Below are 21,820 nucleotides of genomic sequence, written 5' to 3' on the forward strand. Positions count from 1 at the left end.
TGACCTGGGTAGCCAATCGGATAGCTCGCCCTGCTCACGTCAGATGGGCAACAGGCGTCGGTTGGGGTGGAGCGGCAGAACACTCAGGGGAGGGGCGCAACTGCGACCAGTAGGAATGCGCTTTTGTAAAACCTTACACTAAATTACACGGCTTACGCGGAGCGCTTAAACGCGTCACTTAATGATCAGAAAGATTGACCCTAAAGACTCACTACTTTTGCAGAAGATCGCCGAAATCGTTTCAGGGCCCTTTTAAGGAACGCACCGAGTGTACAAACGGTCACCAAGACTTGTCGACTTGACCTGCTTCAAGATAACGCTATCATGGCTTTCTGAGCCAACGATTCGTACGACCGTGGTACAAGCATCTTCATTCCCGAAAATGGTCTTGAATCCAGCCGGTTCATTGCTGTCCGGAGATGTTCACGCCCGACTTCGTACCGGGGACAGACACATGAGCGTGTCCTCATTTCGATGCGGAATGAGTAGGTCAGTCTGCACTTTGCACTACATCGCAGGACTCGTGAACAGCTGGTACCTGAGATAAGAGAGGACAACCGTCAAGCTGTCCCTAAAGGGAATGGAATTATATTTCAATGGCTGCCAGGACATAGCGGCATTGCAGATAATAACCTCGCCGACGGTGCGATTCAGTAGTCTTTAAAATTCTGTATGGTCTTAAAAAATTTGCAATGTGGTTCACTACTTGCGTCTGCGTGCCTACCGCCCCCCCCCCTAAAAAAAAAAGAACAAAGACACGCGTTTCAAAATTCTAGCTCATGAGAACATAACACATATTGTTAATTATTGTTTCCTGTAGTGTTATTATTGTTAGGTACTATTTTTTGCCTTTTATCTCTTCAGGGTGTTGATGTTAGCAGTCTCTCCAAGACCATTTCAATAAATAAAAACACGAACTAATCTTACACCATGTTCCCGTAGTGAATGAGCACAAATAATTGACGAAAAAGCAGGAGAGCAAGAATAAGACGGTAGAACGTTGCTGTCGCACTAAATGAGTTAGAGGCAAAAGGAATCGTTGATATTTACAGTTCTTTTTCTCAAACTTACTGGCATATTAATGGGCGCCATATGCCAACGCACCTCTTGAAAATCTATTGTCGAGCATTGAGGGTATTTCACAGTACGTAAAAAAAGCGTGCCGCTTGTGCCAAAACATCGCAGATGCGTGCAGGGTGCTACCATTTAAGACGTTCCCGTTTCTGACCAGTCCCATTTGTCTTAGATCAAGCATGCCTTCGCTTAATAATTCTAAACAACTTCTTCGTCTTCTTCGAACTGCTTACATAAGGGGTAATGAGTTGACTAAATTTATGAACATAACTAAATTAAATTTTAAACTAGAAGTAAAGGAGTTAACTCAAAACAAATGTTCTTGTCCTCAATGTCTTTCAACATTGTAAAAAAGAAAGGGTTCCGGAGACTCAGAAGTGCAGAATGTGTAGAATATCGTGTTGTTTATAATTACCGCAGGAAAGGTGGCAACCTATAAGTAGATATTGAAACGTTCTTATTCAGAAGAAAATTAGAGGTGTAATCAATTGGCTAACTATAATTTAGTCTCAATGCCAAGTTTCTTGGTTTTGTGGCCATTACGCTCTCTGAGACAGTGTACGCACTTTATTTCTACTTAATTCTGAAATATTTGTCTTCCATACCATTCCCATTCCATCTACCATACTCGTGCCAACATTCCACTAACAATCAATTCCGGATTCCTAAACATAAACAATGATTCTGGACTCATTCCATCAACAAAGTTGTCACTCCGCAACTCTGGTCGGCACAGCCATGATATCTAATCTTACCCAAATAACCCTGATGTAAACATAGTATGCCTCTGCGTTTCACTGTTCGATATTCCATTTGATATTCCATATTTACTCTTCGTATTCGTAAAATCGTATTCTAAAATGTTTATATTAAAATGTTTTACTAAAATGTTTATATTCAACCACCTCTACTGAAAACATATTGAGTGCGGTCGCATTTCTCCTGCAGGCGAAATTTTCTTTCTGTTTCACAAGTGACCACACCTTGTGGGCGATAGATTAGAGTTATTCAGAAGCCTTGCTATGTTTACTTATTCCCATGGCCATTCTGAATTCGATGGGGGTGAAATGCGAAAACACCCGTGTAATTAGATTTATCCGCACGTTAAAGAAACCCAGCAGGTCAAAACTTCCAGAGTCCTCCCCCCCCCCCCCCCCACAGGACGGCGTGCCACATAATAATATCGTGGTTGTGGCTCGTAAAAACCCATTATTTAATTTAATTTTGTTATAAACTGCACAATCACTAGAGTGAGTTAACATGAGTTCAGCGCTGGCTGCGCATACTGCTGCGCATGCAGCGATCACATCAGCGGCATACAAAGTATAAATCACCGGGGTGCATTTCTGAGCAAGCCGGTTGGTAATGCACGTTGCGCTGAAAGTGTGTCGACACTGCCTCCGACAGTGGCGCACTGCGACTGCAGGAACGCAGAGGCCACCAAGCATCCGGCGACAACTGTGCACGCGATGGAGGAGATAGTGGACCCACCCGAACCAAAGTTCAAGGCGAGACGCCGCTTGATGCTGCTACCCGAATGTGAACGAACGCTGCGAGTTTTCGAGAGAGAAACTCGAATGTTTCCAGTTTTACCGCTCCCTACCACGTGTGTGTATATTTAGACAAAATGCTTCGGAAAGGCCACTTAAGCCATCTGAAAATATGCCTGTTTCCTTGCCCCTGACCAAAAACACTAGGTGCGAGAGTGAAGGAGCAATGTGCAATGCATGCTTACCTTTTAAGGTGAGCGCGAAGTGGCGACTTCCGATTCGCTAATAAAAGCGAGGAGGTTCTCTGTTGATAAGGATGCCGAAGTAGACGCAATAAAGTAACCATAAGCCGAATGAGGATGGAAGAAAATAAGCATCTTCCCTTTCTCCACAAAACCATGTCGCTGAGAAAAAAAAACAAATAAATGTGAAAGAACTATAGCTTCCAGCATACCGAGCAGCGAGTATAAAAAGGGGCCAAGCATCCGAGTTCAGGCATCACTTCTTCGAGCTCATAACAGCAACGTAGGAACGAATCGACCATGAACGCCGTGAGTATTTGGCCGTTGCTCGATTTCCTCGCATCGTGAAAACTCAGCGTAGGGTATCTTAACGTCCTGAGTGGGCTCTTCATTACACGTTGCAGCTTACTGTTAAATTCTCCTGCTGAACAACTTCCTTGCTTTGAAAAAAAAATGTGCGCAGTGGGATCATCTATTGATACGAAATTCTGCTATAAGTGCATATCTTCTTGTATCACACCCAGCGTAAGACAATCACTTTGGCGTTCCATGTAGCACGCAGTCTTTATTTATACTGAGCATTGCAGCCAGGCCTTCCTACAGTTAGTACTCAGCGAATGATTCCCTTACACTCTCCCTAGAGAGCAAAGGTAACTGCTAAGCCATTCCTACCAACAGACTAGACCGAATGCTCATCATATAAGTCCGTATTGGTTTTGATAAATCTGGGCAGAAATAGTGGCTTTGGTGGAAGGACGAAAAGTTAGCTCTTTTCGAACTCGCTTGTCTACTACTTCACATCTTCCTGTTGAAGTCCCGTAACGTATCGCATTTCCTGCTCGAACCAAAACCAGAAGACTCTGTAAACTGTGCTAAGTGCCCAGGTTTCGCTGCTATCCCATATCGTCACCAACTACTGTTGTACTATGGAAGACGCAGTTAGGGGTAAATATGATTATAGCCCACCTCGTGGTTTCACCAATACCCTCAATTGCTTTTACGGCATACCACCCTACATTAGCAACTACGCTTATGGTGGCAGGGACAACATTCACTAAACAACGCATTTCCTTTTCAGACCGCCTTACCCTAGACATATGCAAGAATTATAGCGACTTGTTTGCACACTGTTTTACAACACACATTCAATACCACGGCACTGCTTACATTTTTTTACTGCTTGTTTCAATTACAGCAAGAAACACTGCAAGGTGCACACAGATAGAGGGACAACACATGCTACCACAGATTGCAGAAGCGCAACTATATCCAAATGCACTACTCCTAATCGTTAAACCACTTATCTTCAAGCAGATCCATCTTGCTGTTAACTTGTGTCTGTTGCATATTACAATATGTTTTTATTACGAATGAACCATGAAGAGGTAGCTACCGCTATATGGTGTTCTCTCAGCTACCTGCTAGCTAGCTCGTAATCAAATGCCCCTAAATGAGACGTGTTTCTTTACCAACTTCATTACTGATCCAATCAAGCTAAGCGGATTTATTAACAAACTATTACATTCTACAACAGTTCGTTTAATTGCCGCCGCATACCGCATCTTTGCGGTGCGAGCACTTCCTCGAAACACTATATTCCCTCCCTGCCAGTCATCCTGCTTCCCTTCCGCACCAAAGAGATGTGGGAAGATATCCACTGCGACGGACCTCCCATGGTCCGCCGGGCTATACTTCAACGGGCCTTTGCTGTCACTGAGATTGTTCTAGAGACCGCGTACTAGGGCTCCTTGGAACAACCTTAATACGATTTTTTAACGAAAATGTTTACTCTCTCTCTCTCTAAACACTAGCTAGGATACAAGAGCAGCTCCCCTCTGTGAGTTCTTGAAACAGACCGCAAAGCGAGCGTTCTGTTGTGTGCGAGAGAGAAGAAAACTACGGGTGCTCAACCATGCGACGCCTGGTCGGCTACCCTGCAGGTTAGGAAGGGGAAATGGGGAAAAGAAAAATGCGGAACAAGGAGAGTCAGTGCGTCTCACCCTACGATTTCTTGATGAACAGCCAACCAACCAAGTTTAATGTTCAGTCATCTGATGTGAAAATGTGAATGGTGTAAAGCTACGTACGCAGTTGAATACTTAGAGACATGATTCCACGCAGGTCCTGTGCCTGTTCGCCGCTCTGTTGGGCAGTGCCCTTGCCGTGTACGTCCCCACGTACGGCGTGCCGGTGGGTGCTGGATACCCCTACGTTCCTGCGGTCACGACGACGGTACACGGTACCCCCGTAGCCGCCGTGCAGGGTGCTGTCCACCGTGTGGTGCCGGTCACTCCCACCGTCCACAACGTCGCCACCCCGTTCGGCTACCGCACCACCGGCGTCAGCTACAGCCACAGAGTCGATGCCCACCCGTTGAAACTGCGCTACGTGTACGGAGTCGCGCCGTACGGCCTCAGCTACGGCTATGGCTTGAGCCCATACGGCTATGGCCTGAGCCCCTACGGTTACGCTCCTGTCCTGAAAAAGTGGTAAGCACAGCTAACTTACGTACACTGAGCCCTCCTTTTGCCCTCATTAATCCGAGTACATAATTCGTTACCATATTCATAATATAGAAAATAACATAACGCAAGCTTAAAAACTGTAAAAAGGTTATTGAACATAAAGTGAAATCGATAGGTTTGAACGTGCTTACCACGGCATCAAATGTCAATCCGTTAGTTGAATGACAGGCACTATTCTGTTCGTTGTGTTAGGTCAGACGTTGTTTAATCCTCTGCAAAAATGTTTAACTAGACGTTTTCGTGCAGACGGGAACAAATGAATTGTCTTTATACTTTGATATGCGCCACGACATAAAACCAGCATCCTAATACTATGCGGTTGCGTTTAGGAGCGAGTGCACATTCTTCTCAAGAAAATATATAGGGTAGTTTCGCGGCTCCTCTCGTAATGGCTGTCTATGCGAAATCAAATTAATTCACTATTCTGTGACGCAACGCCACTATGTGCAGAGACCTGAACTAGACTATGTTTTAGCGTCTTCCAAGCTAGCAGTGTGATTTACTACTGTCAACGACTCCTGCTCATTCTGTATTGTTTTTTCTTAATACAGAAGAAATCCCAACTGACGGAAGAGTAACCTTCCGTAATGACAGACACAAGCCCAAGCCAAAAGAAAGTACTTTCGTTACTGCTGTGAATGTTGTTGCATGGCAAAGCGACTGAAAAATAAAAGCACAAAAACAACCAAAATACCGTCATCTTGCCTTTCTTTTCTGCAACCTATAGGCCTCCCGCTGCCTTCGGTGTCCGAATTCCACCGCATCTGAGCCCGTATTCACAAAACGCTGCTTACACTAGAATTGTTCGCAGGAAAGAATTCAAGCCGATCTTGATGCTGGACATATTACTAGCGAACGCGGCTGACCAATGGCCAAGATCACTTATAAAAGCATTGTGAATTTGGCCCCGTGTTTTTTCTCTGATTGAATATTGCATTTCATGATCCGGTGGGGTTTCCTTTTCAGAAAAGGTAAACTGAAATTCACGCTCAGTGACATACGTTCTCTATACCTGATCACGAAACTCTTTAGAGTTTATAGTAGCACAACAGCCAGTACAGTCATGAAAATCCGGATCAAGAAATTTATATGGCTTGAAGCCGTCTTCGCCTTAGTCGAGAACGTGTTCGAGAGCCTAGACGTTACTAGGACCATCGCAGCAAGCTAACTTCATCATATCATGAACGTGTGGCTTTAAATGACATTGAGATCGCACTTTCACACGGCGTAGCTCCATTACTGACAGTAAATTCGGAGAAATGCACTTCTCCCGGCGCACCTTTCCTCAAACAAGTGGATGACTGATGGAAAAGAAGCAAAAACAGGGCTAGAGAGGACGGTATAAGCAAGACAAGCATAAGGTCCAGTGAGAACGTCTGCAGCTAGTGGGTGCTGCTATCACATGCGCTTGCACGAAGGGTTTCCACATCATGTAGTAGCAACTCATCCACAAAATCACAAACGTAGCTTGATTCTAATGTGCTTCTGATTTTCTCGGCCCCACTGAATGTAAAACAGCAGAGCTCCACAAATAAAGCATACACGGCGCCTAAGGAATGGTCCACTGCGGTACCTGCGATGAGTATCAAAAGCGAAGCGTTTATTTGTGAACCTGGCTAGGTTTCGTGACCATGGCTGCGGCCTGGATGTTCCCTTGCCAAATGGGCCAACCCATCACAGTGAAGCATGCCCACCGTGCGCGCCCCTGTGTTCCTTGAAACACCACCACATGGCGCTCGCCTCAGCGGCAGCGGCAAGCCCAGCCCTGCGGGGGAAAGTAAGAGAAAGAGCTAGAGAGCTCTCCTTCACACATACACGGCTGTGCTGTAACGGAGAACTAAACGCTTCTTTCGGATAGAATATATTCCAATTGCGCTACGTACGTATGCTCATGTTTTCTCTGAGACCATGATGCGTTCAAAACTCCGCTAAGGAAAAGGCTCGGTATAATTTGCTATCGCCCATGCTTGTACGTTCGTGTGTGTGTGTGCGCGCGCGCATCAGCTAGTTTTCACTCTTTATGCACTCAACAAAGCTTCGCTGTGTATCGATTTCAACTTGTTGGGTATGCTGCATTCTTTTTTTGCTTGAAAGCACCCCCTCCACTCTTGTGCTTAAAGTCATTAGCCGAGTTAAATGACAAATATTTGGAACAGTAGTAGATGCGCCTACTTAACCCTTCGATGCAGCTGCGGCATCTGTTCGAACTGCTCAGGCGAGATGCATTGTTCTACGCTGGAGGCAACCATTAGAGTTAATTTCACGAAACCATATGAAGGAACGGTTGATAGTGCTACACGCCATGTGCTACCTAGGTTTTAGTTCAGCAGTTGCCGAAGGCCTTTACTGGCTAGTGGGCAGAACTCCACTGCACGGTTGGCACTATGCCGCACATTCTAATTCCAGCTTTGAAATATACGGCTGTCAGCGTTCAAAAATGAATCACGTGTGCACATCACATTTCAAACATTCTTTTTAGTAGAAAGGCGTTAGAGTGTTTAATATTTTGTTGTGTTAACGTTAACAGCACATCAAAACTGGAAGTATGCGATCAGACTCTGCTGACTGTGGTTGAAGAACCACAACTCATGCGAACTGCGCGTGCAAGTCGTCCTGGCAACTTTGCCTACCGCACTGGGCCTTGGCAAAGGATGCTTGCCAGCACGGAGATTCAAGAAAATAAACCAAGTTTAGCGCAGTAAGAAGCGACTGGCAATCGTTTTTCTTTATATGATCTTCAACTTATAATCGAAATGGTAGTACTAGATAAAAGAGCAGATGCCTACGACATGATTTCATGCTGAACGTAACCATTAGCAGGAAACATTTAGATGCGTTTTGTAGTGAGAGAAATTTCCAGAGAATTTGTTGTTTCGCAACCGCTTTTACGCTGAAACAACCATCATTGAAATAGCTTGCACTAGTTTATAAAGACTCCTTTTTTTTCATGGCCAGTCTGGAACACGCATCTGGTGTCTGCTCAAGACCGGCCGTGGTTCAGCAGACCTCCAAGTTTTTTCTGCGCCCTTGTCGCGTCATCACCTTTGACACCGGCATTGATTTCAACGCATTGCGCTTCGCTCGCGTCCACTTTTTCCCTTTGCATAGCTCACTAGACATAATTAGAAAATTTGATATATCGTAGCTTCGTAGCAGCCAATTCTGAGGTGTGCTCTTTCCCAGCGATACATTCAACGCTCACCATATTCTTTCTTGTCCCATAGATTTCTCTGCATGTTGGAATAACTTGCATTGCATAAGCGAACGTCAACGCAGAAGGGCCCTATATTAGTCGCAAGGACATGCACGGTACCTGCCGACATGGTACCTTGCTGACACCATATGAGGGATAACGCTTCTTCTGACTATTTGGCAGCCGGCACTCAATTTAGGCAATGGGCGAGCGCCTTCCTTCACATTTCTTTACAGGTCGTCAACTCTCAAAACCAGGGACGTTGCTTATTGCCACATAAATGATTCTACTGTCGTATAAAGGTTATATAAACAGGGATAAGGTGCCTCAAAGAGTCTGGCCAACGTTTCGTTAGGAGGACCTATCTAGGAAAACTGAATATACATAATGCTATACAATAGCTGTCGTTTGTAAAAATACAATACATGCCCTCTGTGCGGCCATCGTAAGGGCTGCATCGAGTCGGCTACTTACCTGAAATGAGCAATCAGCGAGGGAATACGATGTGAAATATTCGCATTGTAGGCGGTATGTACAACCGAAGCCAATGACGTCACAACGCAACGATAACAAGGATTCGCATTGAGTGATCGCGCGTTGTGAAAGGTAGTGAAAAAAGCAACAATCACATGATGCGGTACGAAGAACGAGCGCTAAACTAGCAATATTTATTCACCGGCATCGACCGTTAAGTATCCAGAATATACATGAAGTAAAAAGAACGTTGTCTATATGTGCGCGTAAAGAAAATCTTTCTCTCCATTGTACAGATCGACAGACTAATCGCTGACACAATCGCTATGATATACCAAACGTCGCAAATTGCCAGGATGGTGAGCTACAATAACTCTCTTTCTTTGTAGTCCAAAATCAAGAAAGGGGCTGACAGATGGAAAAAGCCAGCCTTTCTGGGGCACCTTATCCCTGTTCACAAACTTTATACCACAGTTTCTTTCTTTGATATTAGACAAGCTTGAGAACCACCTTGATATTGCGCACAACGGGACAGGATAATAGAACGGAGGACGCACACGGGTGCAAACTAACAACAAATTTTAAGGACCCACCTTAGGTTTCAGGTGGATCCTTGGAACCGTGGCAAAGGCGAAGAATTCGTAAAGTGGTAAGAGAAGTCTAATTATAATGGATGGAGCCTCCATTTCTTCCAATAGGTCAAATCTGCTAAAGAAGAGCCCCAAGTTTGTACTGTAGCCTTCTGTTCCTCCCCATGAACTCAGGGCCTTGAGCCGGCAGGTTGAGGAGAAGGCCCCGCAGGAAGATCATGAACGCTGCCTCTTGGAAGGGATTGACTGCTTCACCAAGAATGAAAAACAGCCTGGTCTTATATCTGTTAAAGACCGTTTTAAAAATTTTAAATCTTTTGAGGGAAAATGACCTTTGTGTGCTCCCTGCAGATAAAGTAGGCGGTTTTGTCGCCTTGCCAAGAACCATGTACAATAAAAAAGCTGTTTTGGCTGTGAATAACAACTTGTTTCGTCTATAATAAGGTCAGACAAGAATAAGCACAACGCAGGAGAATTTTGCAAGCGTTTAGATTTAATAAGGCTCGCAAGAGCCGTCATAAACACTGAAAATGCTGCGCTGCGGGTTTTCTTTAGTGTTAATGCGCATGAACCCAATCCTCTGTTTCGTACTATTGTGAACGAAAAGGACACGTGGCAGCAATGTGTTAGTAAGTTCTTGCTGAAAGTCCTTAATAACCTTGACCCATTGCTCACAAAAAGTTCAGATGGTGTGGTGCGTTTCCTTCAAGACAACAAGGATATTAGTTTTGCCCTTTCTCTTGATGTGGAAGAGCTCTTTTACGCTGTGCCTAATGGTGAATTGTTTGTTGGAGCTAGAGATTGCGTAGATGAAAATGGTCATGTTGCTTTCCAAAATGGGACAGGCATGTCATTAGAGAACCTTTTAGCCCTCTTAGAATTTCACCTTCAGAGTACTTTCATGAAATGTGACGACCAGATCTATTTGCAAAAAATAATCATTTGGATTGGTTCCTGCATCGCACCTGTGTTGTACCTCATATCTTTATCTTCCTTTGATCGCTCTTTACACGACCGTTTTATTCATACTAACAATGACGCTGTCACCCGCCACGGTTGCTTAGTGGCTACGGTGCTGGGCTGCCAAGCACGAGGGGTCGGGATGGAATCCCGGCCACAGCGGCCGCATTCATATGACGCCCAAATGCAAAAACACCCGTACTTAGATTTAGGTGCATGTTAAAGAACCCAAGACCCGCCGTGGTTGCTGCTCAGTGGCTATGGTGTTAGACTGCTAAGCACGAGGTCGCGGGATCGAATCCCGGCCACGGCGGCCGCATTTCGATGGGGGCGAAATGAGAAAACGCCCGTGTACTTAGATTTAGGTGCACGTTAAAGAACCCTCGGTGGTCAAATTTTCCGGAGTCCCACACTACGGCGTGCCTCATAATCAGAAAGTGGTTTTGGCACGTAAAACCCCATAATTTAAGTTAAAGAGCCCAAGGTGGTCAGAATCTCCAGAGTACTCCATTACATCGTGCCTCATGTTCAGGCTGTGGTTTCGGCACGCTAGACCCCATTATTTAATTTCATTTAATTGCGCTGTCGTTGAAATTTTCCATTACATGGGCGCCTTCTAAATTATTTTAACAGAACGTGCGCCATGTCGTATGAGCATGCGAAAAAGTGTGTTCTCGATTATTTTTTAGACTCACGGCAAAAGGGCTTAACTTTACATATGAGCGCTCCGGTGGAAGGCTGCAGTTTTTAGATTTATGCCTGAAATTCAGCGAAAGCCACGTGTGCTGTGCGTACTAGATCCCCCTATCCTACGGAAAGTATACATTGGCCAGGCGGGGCGATGCATCAACGACCGCCTCAGGGAGCACGCAAGAAATCTAGCTGATAAGGAGAATACGCATCTTGCTGACCATTGCAGTAGCTTTTCCGCTTGTAAACTGTTTCCGTAACGTGAAAATCCTAGGAAAGAGCAAGCAAGAAACCGCTAGTGAAACGTTAAAGGCATTTTTATTAGAAAAGCAGGTAAAAAAAAATTGTGGGGCATTACGTGCCAAAACCACTTCCTGATTATGAGGCACGCCGTAGTGGAGGACTCCGGAAATTTTGACCACCTGCGGTTCTTTAACGTGCACCTAAATATAAGTACACGGCGTTATCGCACTTCACCCCCATCGAAATGCGACCGCCGTGGCCTGGATTCGATCCCATGACCTCGTTCTCGGCAGCCTAACACCACAGCCACTGAGCAACCACGGCGGGTAAAAGCATGTCAAGATTGTGTAATCAAAACTTCGATTGCACTGTACAATGCAGAAATGAAATTCCTTTCGCGCCTAGGTAATTCACTTCCTCTTTGACGAATTCTACTTTTCTTTGTAACGGTGCGCCTGCGCAGCTTGTGGATGTATATACCTGTGTGTCTGGCTTCAATAAAATCACCTGTTTGCGCCTGTGCTCGTGTTCCTTTCTCTTGACCCGTCCCGTTGCGCGCTATTACAAGATGATTATCATGTAGAAATACCAACTAGCCCAAAATCCAACTCTTTTAAACAAGCTTGCTATGTCCATCGTTGGTTTGTGTTTCTACTTCTACCAAGAATTCAGAGGTGTCGGCGTGGTAGATTCTCGCTAGAATTAGACAAACAAACGCATGCCTGATATCATGAAGTCATTGCGGTAATAATTGCGGTAATATCATATCATATCATTGCGGTAATAATTGTATGGACACTGCAAGCATATTTCTGTAGCCGCCGTCAGCGCCGCCTTGAGGTTCCGCATTAAGTTCAAGCGCGATAAATCGTCGCCGCGCGCAGTATTTAGTGAGTGCGAGTGAAAACGTGCGAGGGTGAGTAGAGGGTGTTGGGGTGAGCCGGCGATCGCGACTCAATCTCGCGCACGAAAGGAGGGAATCCGCCTTCTGTCACTCCCAAGGCTTCTGCGGGAGGGCAGGGAGGTGGCGGACGTTTTCCTCTGGAAGGGGGGAGGGTTGCGGCCACGTGCGCTCGCCCGGGCCATTGTATCTTGAAAGCCAGCTGCCACGGTATAATCTGTCCGCCGCGCGCTGTATTTTCGCTTCGTTCGCGTTGATGCGGGCGGCAGCACGAAGGTGAATTCGCTCGCTGCTGGTGACACGCTTACGAATTCCAGCGTTTTGACAGCGATTTTGTTCTTTCGTCGAGCGATATGTGTTCATGTTTGCTCGTGTGCGCGTGCTACCATGCTTGTTAGTTTAGTTAGTGTGCCTATGTTTACAACCTTACACGGCCAATAAGGCCACTATCCTTAGTTAGCATACCTGTCCACTAACTTGCTATCGCAACCGACGGTTCGCATTTCGTGTGAAGCTGCGACTTTTTCACCATCAACGTCGGCGTCGTCGGGATGTTCCGTATAAAGTCTGAGGGCGAAAGCACTGTCGCCGCGCGTCCGATGTTGTATGTGCGAGTAAAAGCACGCGAGGGAAGCGGACGATCGCGGCTCAATCTGGCACGCGCGAACGAGGCACTCGGAGAGCAGTGCACCGTTTTCCGTCGCGTGCAGAGCCGTGAGGTATGGGAGGGAGGGAGGGAGAGAGTGGCCTTGTGTTCTGGCAGCAACTGCGCATTCCGCGACTGGGCGTGAGCAGAACCGGCGAAAGTGGCTCAATCTAGCGCGCCATATGTGGAGGCAAGCAGCGAGGCCTCGCGAGAGAGAGGGAGGGTGGCTTCGACTCTGCCAACAAAGTGCGTACTTTGTACGGCCGCGTGTGGTCGCGCGTGCCGTATCTCGAAAGTGATGTGTTGACGGCTCATACCTTTGTACGCGCTGTGTTGATGCCGCTCTTGCGCTTAAGCGATAGACCGCCACGAAGGTCACTTCGCTCACTCATGATGAAGCGCTTGCACACCCCAGTGTTTCGACAGCAAGTGTCCGCGCTGATCGAGTGTGATGTGTTCATGTGTGCTCGTGCGCCCTGACACCATGATTGTTAATTTTGTCAGTAAGCAAATTTTTCCAAATTTATACGGCCGATAAGACTACTGTGCTGACTTCGTATAGTTGTGTGCTAATTTTCTGTCGCAATCAGTGCTTCGCCTTGCGGGCGAAACTGTGTTTTAATTTTTAATGTGAAATCGTCACCTGGCACAAGGTGCGACCTTGCGCCCATGAGAAAGTCATGGCAGAAAGACGGCACACAAGTTAGGTTATCTTCATCTGACTAAAAAAGTGGCTGCCATGAGGATTTGATCCTCCGCCCCACCGCCACTGCTAACGCTCTGTAGGGGCACGTGCTAACCTCTGCGCCACAGTTACATCTTGTCACTGTTTCAACATGCGACAGTGATGAATATCTTCGAGGCCGTATGCGTGGTTGGGCTCTGCCTGGCGGGCGATTCACTCAGTGGTCGATGACAGGTGTGGCGCCAATGTCGGCGCTATGGAGTCTTTTTCGTCTAAATTTGAATCGCTCCCGTCTACAATGCACTTTTCCCCTTGGACCGCGGGGGAAGGTACATCGCCCAGTCAGTAAGTGTGTGAATGACAGGCTTAGGGAGCACAAGAATCTGGTTGGAAAAACTGTAGTATCGGGGCCATCTGTCACCACACTGTTGAAGCTGTACTTGTAAACCGGTCTACGGGGAATGTACAGCGATTAAGAAAGAGAAGGACAAGCAGACACGTGAAGTGATCGAAGCATATGAAATCCATCGTCATAAATATAATTCCGTAAGCACGCCTTCAGTGACTCATAGAAAACTTCTTTGTGAACTCTGGTGCGTGCCCCTTCAGTAACAAAGAATCAACATATTAGAATCTTCATCATAATTCATATTCATCAATACACCAGTCGATTGGTTCTGTTTCTCTTTCCCCTGAGTTAGAATGGTACCCAATCAAAAATTCATTAGAAACTCTAAACTTATTAGTGCAACATGACTCCCCTCCACATGTCCCTCGCTGGAAACTAGCCTCGGTTGATTATATATGTATTAAGGAAGGCACCTACTTCTCCCGAGATGTGATAAGTACTTTTAGTATAGACCATGCTGCGTCACATTTCACCGCGTTTATTATTGAAGCAGCAGTAAAGTTCATCCGTCAAACAAAACGTCGTTCAAGTGAAAGACGAGTACCCTGGTGGAACAGTGACTGCAGACAAGCTCGAAAGAAACAAAACAAAGGATGGGGCATTCTGCGTCGATACCCAACTGCAGAAAGTTTTGTTGAATTCAGACAGTGTTAATCACAGGAAAGGCGCACGGGACCGCAGCCTAGCAGAGCAAGCTGGGAAATGTATCTTTCAGGAATCGATTCGTATACAAAAAAAAAAAAAAAGAGAAGTGTGGAATGCGCCCGTAAGGTTAAAAGGTGGCAGTCGCATCCGCTGCCCTTGGTAAATAATCAACGAAACAGGTTGGAAGACCAGGCAGACGCTCTTGGTAAACACATTGAGTAGCTATCTTACTCCGCGCACTATTCGCAAACATTCCGTAAATGCAAAAAAAGAAAGACAAACCCAAGACACTGGCCCGCAAATGCAAAGGAAACGATCGGTATATCCATCCATTCAACATTGCTGAGCCTGGAGCAACATTGAATATCTGCAAAAGCCGTGCGCCGGGAGCAGACAGGACCATGTATGACATGATCAAGAACATGCGCACTGCGACACAAATTACATTGATCGTACTAATAACACTCAGGCAGCCGGACACCCTGCAGTTGCATGGAGGGAAGCTATATTGTTGTCCCAATTTTGAATCACGGCAAGGACACACCCTTGGTAACAAGCTACCGTCCGATTGCGCTTAGAAGCTGCCTATGTAAGCTTTCCGAAAAAAAAAGATAATAAATTGCTGTCTTTTGTGTTTCCTAGAATCAAACAGCATAATTGATCCCTACCAATGCGGTTTTGGAAAAGGCCGGTCGACAACCGACAATAGTGCACATTGAGGGCCAAACAATGAAGTGTACCTTACCTCAGTAAGGAAGCCTTCAGTGCGGTGAGGCCACCTTATGCGACTCTGAAAGCTTCCTTACTGAGGGATCCTCGGTGAAGGCTTCCTTGGTGCTTCCTCAGTGTAAGGTAGCTCCGAAGCTACCTCCATGCGTCCTTACGCCGCTCCTGGACCTCAACGAGCGCTTCACCTCACAGCTAGCCACGTGACGTTTGCTTGTGCATGCGCGCTGTCGCCCACCTGCAGAGAAGCGCGAGCACAGTGCATCTTGCCAGGCATCTTCGTTCAATAGACGTGTGCGGCATGAAAGCGTTGCTAAGCGTTGCTAGGTGTTGCACGACGCGGGCGTGCCAGCGTTGCTGGAGCACATCAAGTTTTGCACTGCAATGTGGTACTTTCTTGCGTTCAGTAAACAAAACTAGAAGAAAGCGTCCACGCATGTCTATATTAGCTCTTCAATTTAAGAATTGTGCGACGATACAACATTTCTTTATTGAATAATGGTGTTCGCGTAAAGCTTTTATGAGATCATCTCGAACCCAGGCATGCGGCAACCGCTCCTTACGTGAGGACGGGCGAAGGGAGTTTTCAGAGTACGCTTGCTTCTTCCATCGGTCCTTCGCTGTAAGGAGGCCTCACGTAAGGTTAGGAAGCGCTCGAAGGAAAGGAACGTTTCATTGTTTGGGCCTGAGGTAAAGATTTGCGATGCATTTGTGCATAAACAATACTCCTCAGTTGTTCTAGATATGGAAAAGGCCTATTGCCCTCATGGCGCTATACGGCTTTAACAGAGACATATCGGAAATGGATATCTGTGACAACGTGCTTAGCATAACAGAAAGTTGTGTCTCACAGAGTACTTCCCGTGTTAGAATTGTTCATGCTCAGTCTAGGCCATTTATACGGGAAATTGAGGTACCGCAGGGTGGCGTACTAGCTGTACCCTTTTTATTCTTAAAATTAACTATTTACGGTCGTGTATTCCACACAGCATTTTTTTTTTCAGCATATGTCGATCATGTGCAGATTGGTTTGTGTGTAACATCGCAGTCTGCGAACGACACGTTTAATTTGAGCTGAACAAAGTCTCAACATGGTAAAATCATAACGGCTTTAAGCTGATCGCTAAGAAAAGCTCCTGCGTCCTCTTAACAAATAATAGGGACCTTGTCCCGGAGCCGAGTGTCCAGCTCTATGGTCAGCGCTTACCTTTGAATACACAGCCCGAATTTGTTGTTGTCATACTTGGATTTAAACTTACATTCATTTCACTTACGAAGTATCTCAAAGCCAAATCTTTAAAAACGATGAACATTCTTAAAATTCTTCCGCACACGACATGGAGCACATAAAGGGGCTACATCATGAACCTTTACAGGAGCCTCATTCGGTCGCGTCTAGATTATGGTTCCGCGGTGTATCACTCTGCCGCGCCAAGTGCATTGAAGATGTTGCATCCCGTTCACCATTTAGATACTCGCCTGGCCACAGGCGCCTTAAGAACGAGTGCTACACAAAGTTTACACGCAGAATCCAATAAGCGATAACTCCACCTGCAAAGAAAATATATAAGCTTCCCATATTTCCTCAAAGTGCACTCTAATCCTGAACACCCGAGTTATAAAAGCGTAAACGATTTCACGTCTGCCATGCTATTTCAGAACCGACCTTTAATGAGAAAGCCTTTCTCACTACATGTGAAAAATCTGAGCGATGAAATTAATGTCCCACTACATGTGCATCCACTGATGGCTTCAACAAGGCCGTTGCCACCATGGCCGTTGTAAGTGATAGAATGCGGCACGTCATTAGTCGAAATTACAAAGCATGCTCGAGAGATGCACATTCGTATGCGCTTTCTAGAACTCCAGTCGAAGTACTCTTGTCCAGAATTTCATACGGACGCATCAAAGCTACTTAATGGCGCATCCTACGTCGCAGTCGGGTCACCCTTCTCGAAATGCAATGTGCTACATGCAGAGGCGAGCATCTTTACGGCAGAAGCTTTTGCGTTACTCTCGGCGGTAAAACACTGCCGACAGGGATGCATTAAACTTTAAAAAGCTGTCACATTTGCAGGCTGTTTAAGTGCAGAATGAGCTTCAGTCTCTCTATGGAAACAAGAATCCAGTAGTCAATTACCTCTCATCTCTGTGAACTATGTATGCATCTAACCAATATATAGCCATGTGTTTGGTGCATGAGAACAGAGGCATAGTAGGCAATATGCTTGCTGTGATGAACTTGCTACATCGATAACAATGAGAGCTGTAACTGTACCCTAGTTATCCCTCCCACAGACTTGAAACCTTTCTTGCCCAAAAAGCTGACGAACTTTTGGCAACCCGTCTGGAATCGTGAAACCTCTAATAAACTTGATTCGATTAAGCCGCACCTACGAAATTGGCCTTCGGCAACGAAATCGCGACACACAGATGTCAAGATGTCACTAAAAATAGGAGATGCATACGGTACTCATTCTTACCTGCTGTCTAGTGGTGAACCTCCCCTCTGTGGTAGGGGTGGTGAGATTCTAACTGCTCTCTATGCTTTGGTGGGATGTCAGGAAGCAGAGGCTGAACGAAAAAAGCACTGTCCTCTAGCACACCGATGCCACACTAGCCTTCATCCGGCATTGTTTTTTGGTGCAGAACCAATTTTAAAGTCAAGCTTTCTTTGATTCTTCCTTCAACTTTCCTACTGCTGCTGCTGCTCCTTCAGCTGCTACTGATTCCACCGCCGCCGCTGCAGTCACTGCAGCTGCTGCTGCCGCTGCTGCCGCTGCTGCTTCTCTCTGGCACACCGCGTCAGGCGGTGGTTCAGAGCGTGTACATACATAGAAGGAACGTGGCAGAGAATAGACGCGTGAAACTCTTTTGGACCGCACCGCTCAAAATGTGCACATTGCCCTCTGGGGCTGCCTGGGTGTCGCCACATTAGCCTCTTCATAGCTGTAATTATCCTTGTCTCCTCGCAAGCGCTTACCTTTCTACTAACGTGCAAGTACAGACGTAGAGAGAGAGAGAGAGAGAAAACATTTATTTGTCGTGAGATTGGGCGACTTCCTCGTAGGGTGGAGCCCTTAGTTCAGGGCCCCATTGGCTCGCGCCACTCCGCGTGCCCGCCGGATCAGCCGTCGCTGCTCTTGCGGGTCTGAGCTGGTCAGTGCAGTCTCTCCGGAGGAAGGTGAAGGTGAAGGAATAGGGGAGTAACCCGGAAGGTCTGGGCACTCCCAGGCGAAATGATATACTGTGTGCTTTGCTCCACAATAGGGACAGTATGAGGGATATTGTGTGGAGTGGAGGATAAAAGGTCAAAATAAAAGAGGCAGGAAAATGAATTAGCTTGAAGCTGTCGCCACACGACGGCATCTTCTCGATTAAGGGAATTATGCGGTGGAGGGAAGTGTCTCCTGGTATCTCTGTAATATTGTAGCTTTAGTGTAGTTCAGTGGTTCTGTCGGTGCGTCGTCTGGGTTGGACAGCTCTTCCAATGGCGCCCGGTTAGCGAGCTCTCGGGCTACCGCATTAGCGCGTTCATTACCATGGAGAGAGGTATGTCCAGTGGCCAGACGATACGCACCCTGCGTAATGCTGAGGGGTGTAATGATTTAATAATGCGGTGTGTGCAGGGTGTCACCCTCCCTTGTGCCAAAGTCCTGCAGGTGTTCTTTGAATCAGTGACCACTGTGATGGGTCCATTCGGTGCCGGCATGGTTGAAGCGTGTACTATGGCAGAGGGAAGCTAGATATTATGGAAGAGAGGAGATGGGAGAGGAGGCAGAAAATAGGTAGAACCGACGCAGTCTCGTAATGAGTGAATAACAGCCTTGCCACTCTTCGCCTGCAGTTCCCATACAAATAAATGAGTGGGGGACGTGATAGGGAAAAGGTGAAGAGACCCCCTAGGCAAGGAAACGCTACTACTATAGACACGACAGCGGTTTCGGGGAAACTTGATAAACTTAAGTTCAAATTACGCAGCGGTCCGTTTCGTCTATTTCTAAAAATGAAACTCTGCAAATATGTCTAGCGGACAGCTTACGCAAGGCGTGCTGAAGCAGAGAGGCATTAATTAAAACACACCGCAGGGTCTAGGCAACACAACGGAAGCGGTCAAACGTCAAATCAACGCTCCTTTACCCGCCGCGGTAGCTTTGCGGCTATGGCATCGCTCGAGGTTGCGGATTCGATCCTGACTGCGGCAGCCGCATTTCTACGGGGGCTAAACAAAAAAAAAACGCTTGTGCACTTAGATTTGGGGACAGGTTAAAGAACACCAAGGTGTAAAAATTAATCAGGAGTGTGCCACTACAGCCTGCTTCATAATCCGGTTGTGGTTTTGACATGTACATCCCCATAATCCAATTCAAGTTTAATGCTTCCGCCACGATGCGATGTGCCATGTAAGGCAATGACAATGCTCTACCCTCTCAGGGGTTATGAAATATGGCGCACAACAATGCCTCAAGCAAACACTTCTACCATTGTGTTTCGTGTACTACACGGACAAACCGCAGTGGTGCACGCAAGGTAACGTTTAACATCAACTCACCACTCTCGTATTGGACTAAACGTTGAAGAAATTAAGCTTTAACCGTCAATATCACCATCAATTATCGTTAATGAAAGCAAGAAGTACAGAAACATTCGCTTACATCGATTCCCACAGTGCGTGGGATCTGCAAACTTTTTTGACCATAAATCAGTTTTAACTGTTTTACAAGGTCTCGATTTATTGATCCTTATAAGCCCATGAGATTCGTAGCATATTCTCTAACCAGAAGCCTCGGCTTCGATAGTAGTGACCTGTGTGTCCCATGGCTACGGGCCTTTGGGCTTAAGGGCCCTAATGAGGCACTAGAGCTACTTGTACCGATGTATTTCCCTAAATGAGTTCTTCGTAATACATCATTTCTGCATAGCACACGTTACGTATCATTGTCTAGTTTTAGTGCGTATATATTTACGCACATTCCAACGAATATATTTTAGGCCTCTATACAGCTGTGTTTCACCCACGTCTCGGTATCCGTTATTCATAAACAAATGGCAGCCTAATATCAGGGCCTTAGCGCTTTTTCGCCACATCTGATTCTTCCGACAATAGACTTCAGTAATCATCGCCATCACCATTACCATGTTACCGCTTGGAAAAGAACCGTCATCGCTAGAAAAAGGAGTTTCATCGTGCTGAAAAGTTGTTTCATCGAAAAAGAATACTCAAACCAATGTACAATAAACACTCATTTAAGGAGAACTCCGTGAATACACCTCCACTGAGAGATCGCAATATGACCGGTTTGTCGTCTTGCTTTGTTGCTACCTCATAGGCAAGCAACATTATTCTCGGAAAGATAACGCAGCAGCACTAAACTCAGCAACACTTCGCCGCAACACTAAAGTCACCAACATAACTCAGCAATGCACTCCGCGACAAGTAACGCTCTGGCATTTCACAACACCATATTTGTTTAGGCGCCCCGTAGTCTTTCTTTTAAAGAGTGAAAGCGATTAAATTTGGAGCATTATTTATCCAGGAACATCCGAATAGCCTTCAGGGCTCAAAGCTCGACTAGGCAGCTTGACCAAATCCCCTAAGATCACTCACATCGACAGCATGCAAGGATCACGCAACCTATACAGGCGAGAATATTAAAATAACAGGCCATACTTAGAATCATCAGCGTATGAAGTCGAAAGTATGATGGAAGCCCGTCTGGTCGGTATGAGGCATACTTACAAGGAAGAGGTCGGGACACCGACCAAAATGGTTTAAAATAGATATTTACGTTTTCTTTTTTCTCATTGGGAACAAGGCTTCCGTGGGAGAGCCGAAACTTAAATATCTACTTTATACCTTTTTGGTCGGTGTCCGGACCTCTTCCTTTTAAGTATGCATCAGTGTACAACCAAACTTACAATATATATTACACGGAATACTTAACACAGCCCAGAAAATCGCGTCATTCTAATCTATGCGCAGTAAATACACAGAATATATAAGCAGTCAGGTAGCATTCACAATGCATAATTCAACATTTACATGTACAAAGGATACGCAATAACTACACATAGCTCAAGAGGTGACCTGTCAAGAAAAAAAATTATGCAAATCTCACGCAGTGTGGGAATTGATGTAAGCGAAGGTTTCTGTACTCTTTTCTTTGACTGACGATAATTTGCGGTGATGTTTACGGTGAACGCTTAATTTCTTCAACGTTTAGTCTAAAACAAGAGTGGTGCGTTGATGTTAAACGTTATCTTGCGGGCACCACTGCTGTTTGTCTGCGTAGTACACAGAGCACACAGGGAGAGGTGTTTGCTTGA

General features: G+C 46.0%; 1 protein-coding gene across 1 annotated transcript; it reads left to right on the forward strand.

Moving 5' to 3' along the window:
- Positions 1-3,018: 3,018 nt before the first annotated feature.
- On the forward strand, positions 3,019-6,022 carry LOC129380153 (uncharacterized). Its single transcript, XM_055076274.1, has 3 exons — positions 3,019-3,115; positions 4,928-5,295; positions 5,883-6,022. Coding segments are annotated over exons 1-3 (378 nt in total). The 5' UTR covers positions 3,019-3,106; the 3' UTR covers positions 5,884-6,022.
- Positions 6,023-21,820: the final 15,798 nt, after the last annotated feature.

The sequence above is a fragment of the Dermacentor andersoni genome, chromosome 3, assembly GCF_023375885.2.
Source record: "Dermacentor andersoni chromosome 3, qqDerAnde1_hic_scaffold, whole genome shotgun sequence".
Taxonomy (NCBI): Eukaryota; Metazoa; Arthropoda; class Arachnida; order Ixodida; family Ixodidae; genus Dermacentor; species Dermacentor andersoni.